The sequence below is a fragment of the Peromyscus eremicus genome, chromosome 3 (genome assembly GCF_949786415.1).
Source record: "Peromyscus eremicus chromosome 3, PerEre_H2_v1, whole genome shotgun sequence".
NCBI classification, from domain to species: domain Eukaryota; kingdom Metazoa; phylum Chordata; class Mammalia; order Rodentia; family Cricetidae; genus Peromyscus; species Peromyscus eremicus.
Window position 1 is genome coordinate 30981569 of NC_081418.1, and position 17790 is coordinate 30999358.

Sequence of the window (17790 nt, forward strand, 5' to 3'; positions counted from 1 at the left end):
CAGGGCCCACCATGTACCTCAAGGCAGGCAGCATTGCCTGGGTACTTTCACATAAGACAAGCAACTCTGTGTTGGAGGCGTTAATAGTGAGGGGGAAACAATGGCAGGAAGGAAACCTGGTAATGGGTCTAGCTAATTTTAACTAAGAGAAAGTTGGAAGGAAAACAGAGAGATGGCTCAGGCGGGAGGGATTAAACACAGCCTTTTCCTCCTCTTAGATTTCCTCTTCTTCTGTTTCCTCTTCAGAGAAAGAAAGGACCACCATTTCAGAAAACAAAACAACAAACAAACAAAAAACAAGTAGATTTCCATCAGAACTCAGATTCCCATGCAGCCTAACAGGAGATTTGAATCAACCCCTCGGTGAGAAGCCTTCCACATCTAATAAGAGCCATTGACAAGTTTGTACACGTCATAGAAAACCGTCTTGATTATCTGCAGGTGGCAAATACCAACATGACGACTTTCAGATAAACCAGGACACTGAAGGCAAAAACAACAGTCTTGGAGTTACCAAGCCCCATTGAAGGAGAACGTTTATCTTTGGCATCATCTTGCTGCCTTTTCATGGGAAATACAGAAATGCCAAAACAAAGTCACTTACAACTGGGTACCCACTCCACAAACACTGCATTTACTATAGCCTTCCTTGGATCTCCAACATAGTCACCATTTCTACATGGACTACACCATGCCGCACACAGCATTAGTAGTCTTTGTATAAGTTATTTACAATAGATACAACTAAAATCTTAACAATCCTTCACCATTAATGCTACCATTGCCATTACCCTCAATAACTCCTAAACAGAAAGACAAGAGAGAGGGAGGGGGGGCTGGGGAGAGAAAGAGAGAGACAGACAGAATATACATGTGTGTACCTGTGTGTGGAGACCAAAAGCCAACCTTGGATATCACTCTTGGTGATGGCACTTTGTACAAACAGGTGTAGCACTGGTGTGAACCTCACCAAGTAGATTGAGCCTGGCTGGTCATGGCTGGCCAAACTCAGGAAACCCTCCAGTCTCTGCCTCCCTGGAGTAAAGGCACATCACCATGCCGGACTTTCTTGAGTGACCTTCAAGCTCATCACTGACTACAGTATTACTCCAGCCCAAGACAGGCTTTTTTTATGTTATATAAAGCTTGCAACTGGGAATCAGTAGAGAAATCTAATTATGTGTCTTCAAATAAAGTCTCTTTTCAAATGAGCTGAGGTGGCAGGACCTATGTGGCCTGGACAGGGAAATGGCTCTACCCTAGCTAGGCACTTTTAAAGCCGAATTCCAGCCCCACATTCCATGTTCCTGTCCACTATTCCAAAGCCTTGCCTAATCTCCTTTCTGCCCAATGCTTTCCTGTGCCCAATCCTTTTGGAATTTTTCTCTTAACCTGTCAAGCATCCCCTCCTCCACATCCTAAAGTGTGACATGGCTTTGACTTTAATGTTGGAAACGTTCCAGAAGGGAGTAGTATGTTCACTATCTTATGACCATTCTGTCTTTAGCCTCAGTCATCAGAGAGAATAGAAAGGCAAGCTAATCATGTTGAAAATCAAATTTTGAAAACAAAGATCTGGAAAGCAGCTAACATGTCGCTGAGAAAAGCAGTTTAGAAAAGGGAAATATAGAAATGAACACTGGGTCTGGCAGGTAGAGGCCCTTGTCCCAGAAGCCTGTTGACATGAGTTTGATCCCCAGATTCCACAGAGAGATGGAAGGAGAGGACCAACTTCACAGGGTGGTCCTCTGACCTCCACACAGGAGCTGTAGCATGTGTACCACCCCTCCACCATACAGTAAGAAATGGAGTTCAAAAGCTGAAATTCAAAGGGCCCTTGTCTATCATGTACAAACTTCAGCACTGACAAAGAAATATGGAAAGAAAGTCTGTTGATTCAAGGCCTGAAACGTCTGCAACATTAACTATTGTAAATCATAGACCAACTGCTGCATTATAATCTTGTAACACAGAGTGTATTTTCCAATTAGCTGATCAACATTAAGTATTATAACAGCTTCTAATGAGCCTCATTTAACAAATCAATTCATACAACTCTCCAGGAAGGATTCCGCTCTCTCCAGGCCACAACCTTGATGGTCACATGATCAACAACAGCAGGTATCCCTTGTCGCTGATGAAGAACTAATGCTGTAAAAATGCTTTCTCAATGTATAAACTTATGGGAAACACGTGAGAATAGAACCAACCAGTCATGTAGCTTTGGTATGGATTCAACCACAAATGGGGCACATGTGTTTCTTAACACAAAATCGCTCCTATGACAAATTTAACAAGAGCAGCAACAGCAATACAAATAAATGGAACAGGTGCAAACAGAAATATGCAAGCCGTTTTTTAAAACGGGACCATGTATAAAACACCCCCAATTCCAATCTTTCAAAGTTTGAAAAAAATTCTAAGCTATTTTCTAAAAACTAGAGCCAAGGTGGTGTCATCTCTCTACTCATCTGTGAGAGCCTTTGACATAGGACACCTGAGAAGGAATCTCAAGAACCATCCATGGGTGCACACCACTTTCTACCATCTGCTCATAACCTCTGTCTGAAGGATCCGTGCAAATGGCCTCCACCATGGACTATTTCTAGTGCCTTCCATATAACGTTTCCAGATCCTTCCACTCAGAACCCTCTCTCTGACTGTTATTCCTAAAACTTCTATTCACATTATTTGTGCCTGTCATGACTGGACTCCTCAGTGCACTGTGGAGTCTACTCCAGTCATGCTTTAAGGGGTTAAAGGCCGTAAAGATGCTACCCATGATGCCTCCACCTTCACAACTGATGAGTGATGTGTGTTAAGTTGATGTTAAAATTATTAAACTCTCTCTTAAAATTATTCTATCAAATTTTCAATATGCCACAGCTACTATATAACTACAGTTTCATTTTGTCAAGAATCAAAGCCAAAATGGGCTAAGAAGAGCCCTTTTATTGCATTTAAATTCAATATTGTTACCTGGAAAACAAAATTTTCAAGGTGCCAGTCATTAATTTAACACTGATGTGCAATTTTTAATGGAAACAGTGCCAAGGTTTTCACTCTCACAACAAAATCTACACCTACACGTTGCATATTAGCTAATTCCAAAATCCCAGAGTGAAAAGAATGCTAGTTGCCTCCCCAAATACAGCTCTAAATGGATCTCCATTTTCTTCTCACTCCCAAATTCCAGTGACAATAAAAAGCAGATTTCTGTTTTCCATACTGCCTACCATAAGAGTTATATTCTGAGCAGAAATAGCAATATGGCCTATAAAAGTCATCCCATTTGGCTAAGGTACTGAAAATAACCCAGGCTCCCAGCACAGATCACAGCGTAGACTATTAATATGATCCTACTGAATAATGTAGCTGTTAGCTAGCTTTACACTCGAGGTGCTTTCAGGATTTAAACAGTGAAGAACAAGGATAACAAACTAAATTTAAAACACTCCACTGGAAATTATATTAAACTGCAAACTATAAATTAAACCGGTTCCTAAGCAACAATCTAAATAGAATTAAAAAAAAAACCCTCTAAAAACATGCACTTTCAAAAATAGCCAGCTGCTTTGGAGGCTTCACTAGCTTGATTCTGCCAAATGTATATATAAAATTCCACAAGATGTAAACCAATTTGAAATGAAATAAATCTCTACAAGGCAAAAAGAGAATTGCTCACTATAATTAAAAAATATATTAAGTCCTTTGTTGGCAAAATAAAGCTTTAATTTTTAACCATTAGATTAAAAACAAGTATTTGACAAACAGGATTTCTCGAACTAGCTTTTCTTTAATAATGATGATGATGATGATGATGATGATAATGCCTGAAGCCAGGCCGGGTGGTGGGAAGGGCCACTAATCCCAGCACTTTAGAACACAGAGAGATAGGAGGATCAAGATAAGCTTTAGCTACATGTGACCCTCAAAATAAATAAATAAATAAATAAATAAATAAATAAATAAATAAATAAATAAATAAATAAATAAATGGCAGGTTTATGCAAGTAGCTAATGTAAGAGTCCCCTTTTCAAGTCCAAACTACTTGTAAAAAATAAATCCCACTTTTACTGAATAAAAAGTAACCCCATTTTTACTTAAAAAATAAACAGTTACTTCAAAAACCTTAGCACTGTTACTGCAGGTTGGAAGCCTACGGGATCCCATGGGAATAATGAAGGAGGTCCTATTCCGGGAGATTTTTGCCTGACTAGTCTCCCTAACAAGAGTAAAATAACCAAGCTGCCAATTTATCAGTATTTGAATTTGGGTCCTGACATTTTTAAACCGCCGGCAGGAACACTGACCTTGTTGGCACAGACGTATTCCCGACAATGCAATTTTGTTTGCAATCATATATATCACACATCGTAAACCGCACGCTTGTGTTGGTTAGTCTGGTGGATGAAATGTCGTGCGGGCACCAAGCAGTGTATTCTAAGTAGATTAAACAAACTATCCGCCTTCCTGGGGGAGAAAAAGTGCGTTCCCCCACACCTCCACTTTCCCCCCTCCTCCACATGGAGAACAGGACACTCAAATAATTTCAGCTTCCCAGAGGGACTTGGGCTTTCATAGCCAGTTCGTTATCCCCCACAGAACGAAAGTAACTCGCAAGTGGAAAGGTTTCATTTGAAATATTTTTAAAGTTCTTATTAGCAAAGAAAGAACAACTCGATTTCCCTAAAAGCTGTAGCTCAGAGTCTTTCCTTTTCACCAATGGGAATTAGTACCCCACCCCTCCCGTTCTCCCTTCACAGCTCTCGCCCCCCAAGTACCATCCTCCACATCTCTTCTCATTCTAGCAAGCCCTTCCTCCGGAGCTGGGAGGAAATTAAACAGCCCAGGGTATTTACACCTGGTCCTGCCCTCTGCTGTCCAGACAGGGACTCGGATCTGGAGGTGGGAGACACAGAGGGGGCGTCCATGCCAGGTTCAGCTCACTCGGTCCCACTCAGAATCCTCCGCGAGAGCTGCGGGATTTGGCTAAGACTGGGAGGCGCTCCTAGACTTGCCTTTCTTTGCAGATCTTTGCAGCTCTTACAAAAGCTGCTTCCCAGACCTGCGAATGTTTTCCCATCCTGGTTGAGACCCCCAAGCAGGGCAAGGCGAGAGAGGGAACCGCTGGCGAGTGTTTGTGCGTGCAATCATTCAGAGTACCAAAGAAGGGAGCAGGTATGCGCCCAAGCAAGTCAAGATGGTAGGGGAGGGGAACAATGTGTTGACACCGGGTTCAGAAACTCCAGCTCGATCCAGCTTCGCGCAGGGAAGAAGGTCCCTGCCGATGACTGACCCAGCAGCAGGCAGCTAGGACCCAAAGTGCTGGCGCTCAGTTGCAGCAGCGCTCACAGCTGGGCGCGGGGCCTCTCCCAACAGCCGCCCCAAGATACACGAACCCACACACACAAAGAGCATCTCCACACCTGCCTGGCGATGGTTCGCCTTCCCCTTACTGCTTCCCCAGGTCTCCCCAGAGGTGTCAGACACCCCGAGACTAGCATTTGCTCCGTGCCTGGCAGAGCTGAACAATGGGGGCTGAGATCCTCCGTGAGCACCCCAAGGAGTGGGCAAAGGGGTCACCAAGGACGCATGCGGGGAGCTCCAGAAGGACCGACGGGCCCCTAGCACCGTGCGCAGGGGGTGCGGTGGGTGGGGGGAGTAGCGTCGCCCCACTGGAACCTGCTTCTGGCCTTGGGGGCACCCCAGGGAAGGGGCATCCGAAGGGCACACCTCGCGAAAGGAAGGGGTGCCCAGGGGAAGGAAGGGGTATCCAGGGGAAGAGGCACACCAGGAATGGGGTACCCTGCGGAAGGAAGGGGAAACCCCTGGGAAGGAATACCTCGGAGAAGGAAATGGGACCCCGAGGAAGTAAGGGGCACTCCAGGGTAGGGACGGGGCATCCCTCGGGGAGTGTCCCGCGGGGACCGGGGCACCACCCCCAGCCTGCGTCTACGCCCGTCCCGGGAGCCCAGGGAACTCGGTTACCGCGGCCTCCGCCGTGGCCCCCGCCGGGTCGTCCGGGGCGCGGGACAAGTCGGGCTCGCAGCTCGCGCCGTCCGTCGCCATCTTCCTGCTCTAGCGGATCCGAATGCGAGCTCGGAGCGGCGGCGGGGCTCAGCTCTCTCGGCGCGGGCGGCGCTTCACCGGCTGCTGGCTGCGGCCGCGGCGCTCTCCGCCCGGGAGCCCGGCCGCCCCCTCCCTCTTCGCCGCGCCGCCCCTGCCGCTTAACCCTCTGCGCGCTGGAGACGCCGCCGGCGCCCCGCCCACCCGCTCGCCCGCCCGCCGCAGCCGCTCCCAGGGGACCAAGAACCAGCCAGCCGGCCGGCCAGCCAGCCAGCCGCGTGGCCTGGTGCTGGTGTTGGGGAGACAGACACCCCGGGATGCAAAAGAAAAGAAGCTTCCTCTCGGGAGGCGATGGACTGGCAAACTCTTTGCTTAGGAAGGCAGGGCACAAAACGAACTGGATGCCAGGCTCCTGGATGTTAAATCAGCTAAGATCGAGGAACCATTCTTCTCTTGGACTAGCTCCATCGAGGTGCCTCTTTAATATTTCCAACCCTTGTCTTCTGGGCACTTCTATCCTCTTGACTTATGTACAGCCGGCTCTGTTTTATTGCATCTTTGATGCTAGCCCCCTCCAAAGCCATCAACTTTCGGCTGATGCTGTGTTTATCACCCTTCAGCTTATGCCTTTCTTTTCAATTGTCTTTTCAAGGAAGGTGGAGATCCTCGAACCTAAGCCCGAGGTCTGTCTGAAAAACCGCCAAGTATCCGGTGATGTTTTAATACTTTTAAGAGAACAGCAACTTCCTCTGTGCGGGTGAGAACATGAGGAAACGCAGACAAACCTTTGCCAACATGCTCCTGTGGAAACGCATGGCTGGAGAGTTTGTGTGAATAAGTTAGGCCAAGGCACTTAATTTCCCCACCCTGCCTCTAATTCAGTTCTTACCCTTTCCCGCCAACTGCCAGAATCTGAAAATCTGTCACCTTATCGAGTCTATATTGAGACCCTACCCAAAGCTTCATATCCCTAAAAATGTGTCGAAAGCACAAAATCAGATGGAGCATTCACTGAGTCTCCGTGACGTCAAATCAACCGACAACCCAATCCCACACTTGAAATTCTGGAATGTTCAGTCCAAGGGAACAGATCAAAGCCAAAACAAAACAACAACAACAACAAAAGAAGAAAACAGACTGCTTCTAATGAGAAGTTGCGACACCTTAACTGCTCAGCTTTCCAAACTGGATCTGAATATGACACAGAGAAAACCTTTTCTACAAAGACCTTGAAAGGAATTGGTCAACAAAATCTAGAAAGTTCATCCTCAAAAGAGAGGTCAGGGAAGCTTTCACCTGGAACTCTGAGGTTAAGGGTCAGAGCTTAGGAACTGCCTGCAGGTTAGCCTGGGCACAGGCTTTCCTTTGTTTATTTTCTGTGCCTTCATTCTGATGGCTGACCTCAGTCCTTTGGTTTGTACTCTTGTTCATTATACCACTTCCTTTTATTTAATCACATAGTCTCCAAAAATTGCTTGATATGAGACTACCTAGATTTCTTGTAAGATGAAAGGAAAGCTTTTGACAGTAAAAGATTTTGGACTGACAGTAAATATTTAAAATTAGAAGCAAGGATATTTCTTACTCTTTTCAAAATTCATTTTTGTACATCACTAGGCCATCAATTTTCTTAATACTGATGTTGAATTATTACTTGAAAATTGGCTGGCATACTTCTAGGGAGAGGCAGGAGGATAAAATAATATATTTCACTTAGGAATTAAGAACAAGGCATCTAAAATTTCTTATTTCTGGGAAACAGATCTTATGTACTTAGCCATGCAGCTCAATTTTTAAATGCCTCATTTATTTGAAGATATTTTATAATAACACTAAAAATTTAACTGCATCATTAGAAAGAAATAGTTTTCTTTCTTTCTAAATAATACCCAAATAAATTCATGTCAGAATAGGAGTCAATTTTTGAATGATTTTTTTTTTGCCCTCTTGCTTATATGTATGTATGTAAATGAAAAATATACAGGCACTAAAACCATAGAACAGTACATGTTCTAACTGCCAAACCCCAGGACATGGGAAAGAGAATCCAAGCTCTTTGCCTCTGTCTGAAAATTGCCAGGCTGAGGACTGACTGAGCATTCCAGGGTTGCTTGCAGCAGAGAAGGGGTTAATTCCCATACCAGTGCCTTGGCCTGGAACTGCCTCTCCACTGGAGGATACTAGCTTTAAATTCTCTCCTGAGAATTAGCTTCCATTGCTATTGTAAGTTAACTCTTTCTGCACAAAGACCATCTCTCTCGAAGTTAAAGCAAATAGATCTAAAAACAGTAATTTGACTCCATAAGTCTTTTAACACTTCATTAAACAGCTAAATAATAATAATCATGAAAGCCATCCCAGGGCCAGAATGAAAACTTCCAAGAGGCAGAGTAGAAGCAGGAAGCTGGAAGTGTAAGAGGAAGAGGAAATTCCTCTACTAGAAATGAACCAGATTCTTAATCCATAGGTTCTCTTCTGCATTAAGATGGAAGGAGACGTACTGATAATATTGCAGATAGAAAAAAATGCACATTAATTTTTCCTTTGTACATAATGCCGATGAAGGCTTCCTGACCAAAGAACCTGAGGTTCATTGTTTACCAAACTGTGGGAAAGAGGTCTTTGTGTTGAGCTATAGGACGCTCTTTAAAGGTTTCGTTTTAAGACCAGAGAAATGAGTTGTTGAGGCTAGGAATGGAGACAGTGGTTGGGAAACGAAGTGGGTTTTCTGATTAAACCATGTCCTTGGCCTCACCAGCCACATCCTCTAACCCACAAAGCCAAGAACCCAGGGAGTTACACATCATGTTGCAAGGGGCGGTTTCCTTCCATGTGAGAAGATAAAGAAACATATGCATATCCTAAAACCAGTCCCATGGAAAAGAATCCTTTACTTCAGTCAAATGGCAACATTTATGATAATCCCAGAGAGCAAACCATATGCTATCATGTCTTAGTTTTGCCAAATGACAAAATTACCAAGTAACAAATCATTTCTGACTATGCCTCAAAGACTATAGTTATACAATTTAAGTGGTGTCTCCAGGCTTATTCCTGTCTGCATGAAGTGACCAACCTAGGGAGCTCCAAATCTTAACTTTGGGAATTCTGAAAGAAAGAATGAGGACCAACTCCCAGCACCCTGTCTAAGGCATGATTTTGAGATCAAGACATTGACAGAAATGGGTTTTCATATGATCTAACTACATTCCTTCGTAGATAACTTGTCATTATCTGCGTGTGCTGGAGGCTCTTTGTGGGTTTTGTTCAGTAAATTTAATTTGAATCTAGTTAGCCCATTCTTGTCAACAACCTATGGATTTGGATGGCCTTCTTACCAACTGCAGTTGGTGTGTGCCAAGGGAATGCAAGCTAATTTACCTAAGCTAAAGCAAAATGTAATTAGGAAATTAAATCTGCTATGTAGGAAGCATGTCAAAGCTAAATGTAAATTGTAACAACCCCTAGCGCGCACACACACACACACACACACACACACACACACACACACACACACGAGATTTATTAGAGTGGCTTGCTATAGGCTATGGTCCAAGTGGTCCAACAATGGTTGTCTCCTGACTAATGCAAAGGATCTGGTAGTTGTTCAGTCTAAGAGACTGGATATCTCAGCAATTCCAACCTGACGTTAAGATTCCAGAGGATTCCAGAGAGCTGCCAGTTTTCAGTCTACACTGGAATCCCTAAGAAGTCAGTTCTAACCTTAGCAAAGGAATATCTCAGCAACAGGATAGATGAACTTGCCAGAAAGAGTAAGGGCAAGCAGGGAAGAAGCAAAAGCTTCCTTCTTCCACATCCTTTTACGTGGGCTACAACCAGAATGTGTGGGCCAGGTTTAGAGCGAATCTTTCTATCTCAATCAAGAAAGTCCTGGCCACCAGGTGCGGTGGAGCACACCTTTAATCTCAGCACTCAGAAGGCTGAGGCAGGAAGATCTCTATGAGATTGAGGCCAGCCTGGTCTACAGAGTGAGTTCCAAGACAGCCAATGCTAATACACAGAGGAACCTTGTCTCAAAAAATAATATAAAATAAAAGAAAAAGAAAAAGAAAGAGAGAGAGAGAGAGAGAGAGAGAGAGAGAGAGAGAGAGAGAGAGAGAGAGAAAGGAAGGAAGGAAGGAAGGAAGGAAGGAAGGAAGAAAGAAAGAAAGAAAGAAAGAAAGAAAAAGAAAGAAAGAAAGAAAGAAAGAAAGAAAAAGAAAGTCCCTTATAGGCATGCCCAGGTGCTAGAGTTTTAGCTGATTCCAGACGTCGTTATGTTGACAACTAAGATTAGCCATCAGGCCATCTTTAAGCAGGGTCTATATCTGGGGATCATTCAATTGCCAAAGTGATATCCAAGTACCAGGTTTTATGGGGGTAGTTGTTTATTTGTTTGATTGTTTGTTTATCTTTTGAGATGGGGTCTGCCTGTGTTACTCAAACTGGCCTCCAACTCAAGCTGGTTTTGAACTCCCGATTACAGGTGTAAGCCTCATACCCAGGTCAGGTACTAGATCTTACTGAAATATAAATATAAAGGAATGATAAGAACATAATGCCCCGACCCAGTCTCTCTAAAAGACACCAGGACTAGTGCAGAAAACCCAGGTAGAGTTGGTTCTATTCTACTGAATTCTTTTCCCTCATCTCTTGCCGATTTAAACTCCTACCTACAGAAATCACTTACAAGAGCAAGTTGTGGTGTACAAGGATGTTTTAGTGCAAAGCCCTTGTAGAAAAACAATTTTAACAAAAGAATCTGACCCACAGCTGCCCCTCAACCATCTGAATTGGAAATGGAGCTGAGCTTTTCCACTTGTTCAGCTCTTTAGCCGTCCCACAAGCTTGCAGTATGTAGTTACTAGGCAACCATGAAGGCAGAAGTGTTTATACCATTAGGCATTAATTATAGCAGAGCTGTATTTTTCTTAGAAAGTTTTAAAACTATATAAATAGGTTGTGAGATCCGGCCCCTTTTGCCTTTGATTGGAAGTGCAGAGCCTGTTATAAAACCAAGCCTTAAGATTTCCCTTCCTTGCTGGGTATGTGCTGTTCAATACAAAAGCAAATGCAGTGTTCAGAGAATTTTAAAAGGAACTAAAGGTGATGCTTTTCAATATTAATGGTTATGCAGAAAGTGCTTATGCTTGACTCAATTAGGATTTGCTTAGGCGACAGAGCCTTAGTTCTACATAAAATTATGAAGGGAACCAATACCTTTGTACCCTTCAGAACAGCACAATTTGTGTATTTGTAGTTAATGGAGTTTCTAATATATTGGATTTTTTGAGATATAAATTTCAATTCACATTGCCTCAAATCTCAATTTATGGCAATAGGTACTTTTATTCTCAAAATGCAAACAAACAAACAAACAAACAAACAAACAAAAACAGTTAAAAAGTTCATATTAGCCAGGCTCATTTTAAAGCATTTAGAAATATTATGCCATTATTTGAGAGGAAATAGCATAAATATTCATGCAGAAGTTGAATAACCAATTAATAAAAATACAACTTAATTCATAATATTTATGACACAATGTCATAAATAGAAATGAAGGCTTAATTATATTTGTGATTCAAGAATTGAAAGGAAAAATGGCATTGGTATCTCTAGATTCTGGGGAAGATGAATTCATTTGTAAAATAATGAACTTACACCTGGGAATCAACACTTTCCTACTGAAAATGTTTTATGTTAACAATATAATACATGTATTTGTTTAAGGAAATCAGAGTTAACCTTATACCAGCTATTATTAACTCCCTTTTATCATGATATCATCATCACCTAGTATTTATTATTTATCAGTTTCAGCATTAATGTCTTCTAAAGAATCAATTCAGTTGAAATATAAATTACACCACTACTGTTTCCTCCCTTCGATATCTCCTCTGTGTCTTCTCCCTGTGCCAGCTTTCACCCTCGCCCTCTTAGTGACCATCCAGCCACATGGTGCCAGTACCATGTGGCTTTGTTTGACACCTCTCTGTCTGGATCATCCTTCTGCCCCGACACACTGTGGCCATAGATGTCCACAGATCTTGGCAGAGAACTCTACTGCCAGATTTTTAAAAATGAAGTGTTGGCAGGGGAGCAGTCTAACTACACTGGATCCAGATTCCTAAGTTTGAGAAGTGGGTAAAGGCATCTCACACACAAGCCACACTGCATTGTTCTGCTTCGGCTACAGAATCCTATTTAGAATTTTTGAGACAAAACTAGAACTATAGATTTAAACATGAGTGGCAAAACAATCATAAATCTAGAAGGAAGCTATTTTTCTAAGTATGTAAATCAGGGTGAAAGTTGATTTTAATGCAACACAATTTATCGATCTCTTTGATGTGTGTGTGTATGTATGTATGTATATGTATGTATAGCAATCTGCTGTGCGTCCTGTTGTCTTAGCTAAGATTTTTATTGCTGTGAAGAGACACCATGACCACAGCAACTCTTACAAGAAAAATATTTAATTTGGGTAGCTTGCTTATAGTTTCAGAGATTGAGGCCATTATCATCATGGCAGGGAGCATGGTGGTGTGTCAGCCGATGTGGTGCTGAGAGTTCTTCATCTTGCAGGCAACAGGAAGTCAACTGACACACTTGGCAGTACCCTGAGCATAGGAAACCTCAAAGCCTGGCCCCACAGTGACACGCTTCTCCAGCAAAGCCATACCCATGCTAACAAAGCCACACCTTCTAATAGTGCCACTGCCTATGAGATTATGGGGGCCAGTTGCATTCAAACAACCACGCCTGTTTAGGATTCCTCCTTGCCCCTCCCCCCCCCTTAGCTCCTAAGCCTCCCAGATCCTGTTGTCTTTTGGCTTAAAATTCTAGAGGAAATTGAGTGCTCAATATTTGGATTCTCTTCTCTGAAGTTTCTTCCCCTCTGAAGTTGTATCTTTCAAGTCCCAAGCACTTAGGCAAGCTCCCAAGCCCAAGTCTGCTTCCTTAATCCAGTAAGGCATATTCTTATTTCCTCAAACCATCCCAGCTTCCCCCTCAAGAACCACATCTTCTGAAGCCCCACTTGAATTCATATTTACTAGACAGTCATTTCATATACATGGTCCCACTTTATTGTTGTTTTAGTTGAAGGATTGGCTCAACACAATCTACTATGTTATAATTGGACATGAAAACCATATGTGCCTAGTTTCAGAGAAAGTATTTTCTAATATACTCTATATTATAAATATAGAGTATTTTCAAAAATATTCTAGTTTCTCTTGCCTAATTGAATTGTATCTAGGCCTATTGTTCTTGGATTTACATCTGGGAGTGGGATAAGCCTAGCTTAGACTCCCTTATTTCCCTTGACAAATAGAATTCAGGTACTGATTTATGTTCTCCTCTGTAGTCTGGTACAGAATGCCGTGCTGGCAATAAAAGTTAGTTTGTAGTTGCGAAATATATTGCCACCAAGTAAAAACCCTGTTGCTAGTTTTAAAATATAGTGGTATTTCTCTTATTTCCAAGAAGTAGCCTGCCTGTATGGGTTTAAAAAATGGTATTCAGAACAAAAGAAGCTAAGGGTTAAATGAGTATGTTCCAATGATAATTCTCAGACATGAAGATTCGAAAATATACTTTGAATGTCTGGCAGAGTTCCTATAATTCAAGGTTAAGTGAGGATTAGCAGGTTTGCGGTACATGACACTGAGCCAGCATCCAAGTCAATTACAAAATTTTATAAATGGTTCCAGTACTTAGGCAGATGGATCCACAAATGCATATGCAAGTAAAGTGGATGTTACTACTTCCTTCTTTTGTGGCATGGCCCCTTTGGCATTGTGATAATACCCAAGGATTCTGTCTCAAAAAAAAGGGGGTACTTAATTCCTAAAATGAAATGCATTGGATAGGTTAGGGGTAGAACTCTGCTCCAACAGTGGGTTTGATCTTCAACACTATAAACATATGAGGAATTCAAAAGGATTTTTTTAAAAAAAGAATAGATGTATTCAAGTTTAGTGATCAAAATTCTTCCTATGAAAAGCAAATTTGTAATGTAGTAATCGAGATGTTTATTTACTAGAACAAAAGATAAGAAGATGTAATGGTAATGATGAGGTTCATAATTTATGGGCTTTCTAAGTTTTCATGAGTACAGGGGTACTTTGAAATCTCTCCAATAATTATACTGATATTTAAAAATATCTGTAATTTCTACTGTGACATCCATCATGTCAAGTGCTTTCATGTATGCTGTGATCTGTTACTAAAGTTCTTATTGGAACAAATGCTAAATATGACTAAGAGCTTAATGAAAATGGAAATATAATTTATGTGTGCATGTATGTCGTGTGTGTGTGTGTGTGTGTGTGTGTGTGTGTGTGTGTGTGTGTAGGGAAAGAGAGAGAGGGAGAAAGGAAGGGAGGGAGGGACAGAAGGAGGGAAGGACAGAGGGAGAGAGAGGTAGAGAGAGAGAGAGAGACAGAGAGAGAGAGAGAGACAGAGAGAAGTTCTCTCCACCTTGGTTTTGGAGAGAGGGTCTCTCTCAGGGACCTAGGTTTTACTGATCAAACTAACCTGCCTGACCAGCAGGCCCAGGGGTCCTGTTACCACTTTGCCAAACAACATCATGCCTGACTTTTTACATGCATTAGGAATGAACTAGGACCCTCTTGCTTCTGGAGAGTGATTTACAGGCTAAGATATCTTCCCAACATGAAAATACGCTTTTTGAATTATTATAAATATTTTCATTTTTTAAATGCCACGATTTTTCAAAGATATAATAAATTTGCCTATGTCAGGAAATCAAACTCTACATTTGTTAGGCCAACTAAGGTATCCTAAGAAGAAATAAAACAACAGAAGCACGTGACCTCTATGACCTATGTTTAAAGTACAGTGTTATTTACCTTAGCCCTCCTCTCATAGTTTTAACACTTATTTCTATTTCAGATTCTTCCTATACCTTTTAAAGAATTAATAATCTCTCTAATACACATGCAGTTTTGGAAAGAAATTTATAACATTTAATAAAATAGTTGCACAAATATACAACAGTTCTAACAAGGCTGTTTGTATAAAATTTTAATTTGAAACCAAATATTATATGATATTCAATTAAATATTAAAAACCCAATATGAACTTGGAAAAGTCTAAAGAGATAAACTCTAGAGGGTTCGTTTAAATCAGAAGGGCAAGTTGATTTTTGTGGCATGCCTATTTTAATTAAATGAGGAATATGTGTGTGTGTGTGTGTGTGTGTGTGTGTGTGTGTGTGTATGTGTGTGTTTGTGTACATGTATGTGTCTATGTGGGTGTTCCTAGAAGACAGAAGTTAATCTTCTTCAGTGGCTTTTTTCCACTGTCCTAGTTAGGATTTCTGTTACTGTGATGAAACAGTATGACCAAAAAGCAAGTTGGAGAGGGCAGGGTTTATTTGACTTACACTTACACATTATAGTCCATCACTGAAGGAAGCCAGAACAGGAACTCAGAAGGCAGGAACATGGAGGCAGGTACTGATACAGAGACCATAGAGGAGTGTTGCTCACTGGCTTGCTTTTCATGGTTTGCACAACCTGCTTTCTTATAGAACCCAGGAAACCAGCCCAGGGATGGCACCACTCAAAATGGGCTGGGCCCTCCCCAATTGTTCACTAATAAAGAAAATGTCTTACATGGAGCTGGTGCCACAAACTTTGACCAAATCCAGGACATCAAATCCAAACTTACCATAATCTAAACCTATGAACTAAGTAAGCAGATGTCTTTTGTATGGTTTATATAATGACTAGTAGTGGAAGTTTCCAGTACTTAGACATCACAGAGTCATATAGAAAACTTCCACCTTACAATCCCTCAAAAATTCAGAAGACCCGAGCCATTGGCTCATTCTGAATCCCTAGGATCGAGGCCAGCCCTTTGGGCTCCTGAACCTTCTCTCTGTGCTGCTACACTCAACTTTCTCTCGTAGTCCCACCACGTGATTGTCTCCCAAAGGTTTTTAACAGCAAGTACTATAGTTCAAATATGTTCATGGCATTCAAAACATATTGTTTTTTCCAGTTTTAAAAACTAGAAGAAAGAAAATTGGATGTAAAAATATATCTAACTTCCCTAGATTGTGTAGGTCTTGGTTTGATACTCAGCACTGAAACAAATATTCACATCTCTGTCGGGTACATATCTTGTCATTTGCTATCAAAAGGTTTGCCGATAATTAATAAACACTCCAAAAAAGATTGGTATATTCATCAGCACTAAAGGAACATCTCTGTTTTCTGCTCTCCAGTATGCAGCCTGTCTAAGTGGTTGTTACAGATTTGGGATGGTGTGGAGTGTCATTAGTAATAAGACATGATAAACTGTGCTTTATGGGATGGGACTAGGAGGGCACTATTTGAAAGGTGAGCAATGGTTTTACTCAGCTTGGGCCGCTCTTACAAAAGAATGTAGACTGGGTGGTTTAAAAGACAGAAATGTGAGCCACCATGTGGTTGCTGGGAATTGAACTCAGGACCTCTGAAAGACCAGTCAGTACTCTTAACCTCTGAGCCATCTCTCCAGCCCCTAAAGGGAAAGGGGAAGTGGGGATTGAACTCGAGGCCCTAGGCACAGTATGCAAGTACTCTGCCACAAGACCACACACTGAGATCTAGAAAAAAAATCATCCTGAGTGAGGTAACCCAGACTCAGAAAGACAAACATGGTATGTACTCACTCATAGGAGGATACTAGATGTAAAACAAAGGATGACTAGACTGCTACTCACAACTCCAGGGAGGCTACCTAGAAAAGATGACCCTAAGAAAGACACAGGGATCACCCAATGACAGAGAAATGGATGAGATCTACATGAGCAAACTGGACATAAAGGGGGGTAATGAAGGGCTAGGGTCGAGGGAAAGAGATCTTAGGGGAGCAGGAGATCCCAGCTGGATCAAGAACAGAGAGGGAAAACAAGGAAAAAGAGACCATGATAAATGAAGACCCCATGGGAATAGGAAGAAGCAAAGTGCTAGAGAGGTCCCCAGAAATCCACAAAGGTACCTCCACAATAGACTACTGGCAATGGTGGAGAGAAAGCCCAGACTGACCTACTCTGGTGATAGGATGGCCAAACACCCTAACTGTCGTGGTAGAACTCTCATCCAATGGCTGATGGAAGCGGATGCAAAGATCCACGACCAGGCCCCAGGTGGAGCTCCGGGAGTCCAATCAGCGACAAAGAGGAGGGATTGTATGAGCGAGAATTGTTGAGACCATGGTTGGAAAAAGCACAGGGACAAATAACCAAACTAGTGGAAACACATGAACTATGAAACAATAGCTAAGGAGCCCCCAACTGGATCAGGCCCTCTGGATAAGTGAGACAGTTGATTAACTTGAACTGTTTGGGAGTCCCCCAGGCAGTGGGACCGGGATCTGTCCTTAGTGCATGAGCTGGCTGTTTGCAACTTGGGGCCTATGCAGGGACACTTTGCTCAGCCTGGGTGAAGGGAGGAGGGGGCTGGACCTGCCTTGATTGAATCTACCAGGCTGAGCTGAATCCCCAGGGGAGTCCTTGCCCTGGAGGAGATGGGAATGGGGGGTGGGCTGGGGGGAGGGCGAGCAGTGGGGGGGGCGCTGGAGGAGGGAGGACAGGGGAATCCGTGGGTGATATGTAAAATTAAATTAAATTATAAAATAAATTAAAAAAAAACAAAACAGAAATGTATTTTTCTTTGCAACTTTGCAGGCCAGAAGGTGT

General features: G+C 42.4%; 1 protein-coding gene across 1 annotated transcript in view; it reads right to left on the reverse strand.

Moving 5' to 3' along the window:
* The window catches only part of Cttnbp2 (cortactin binding protein 2), a 158859-nt gene extending 152696 nt beyond the window's left edge, over nt 1–6163 (reverse strand). The window contains exon 1 of the mRNA XM_059257414.1: nt 5993–6163. Coding sequence (XP_059113397.1) covers nt 5993–6073 — 81 coding nt within the window. The 5' untranslated portion in view covers nt 6074–6163. The remainder of the gene's footprint in view (nt 1–5992) is intronic.
* Nucleotides 6164–17790: the final 11627 nt, after the last annotated feature.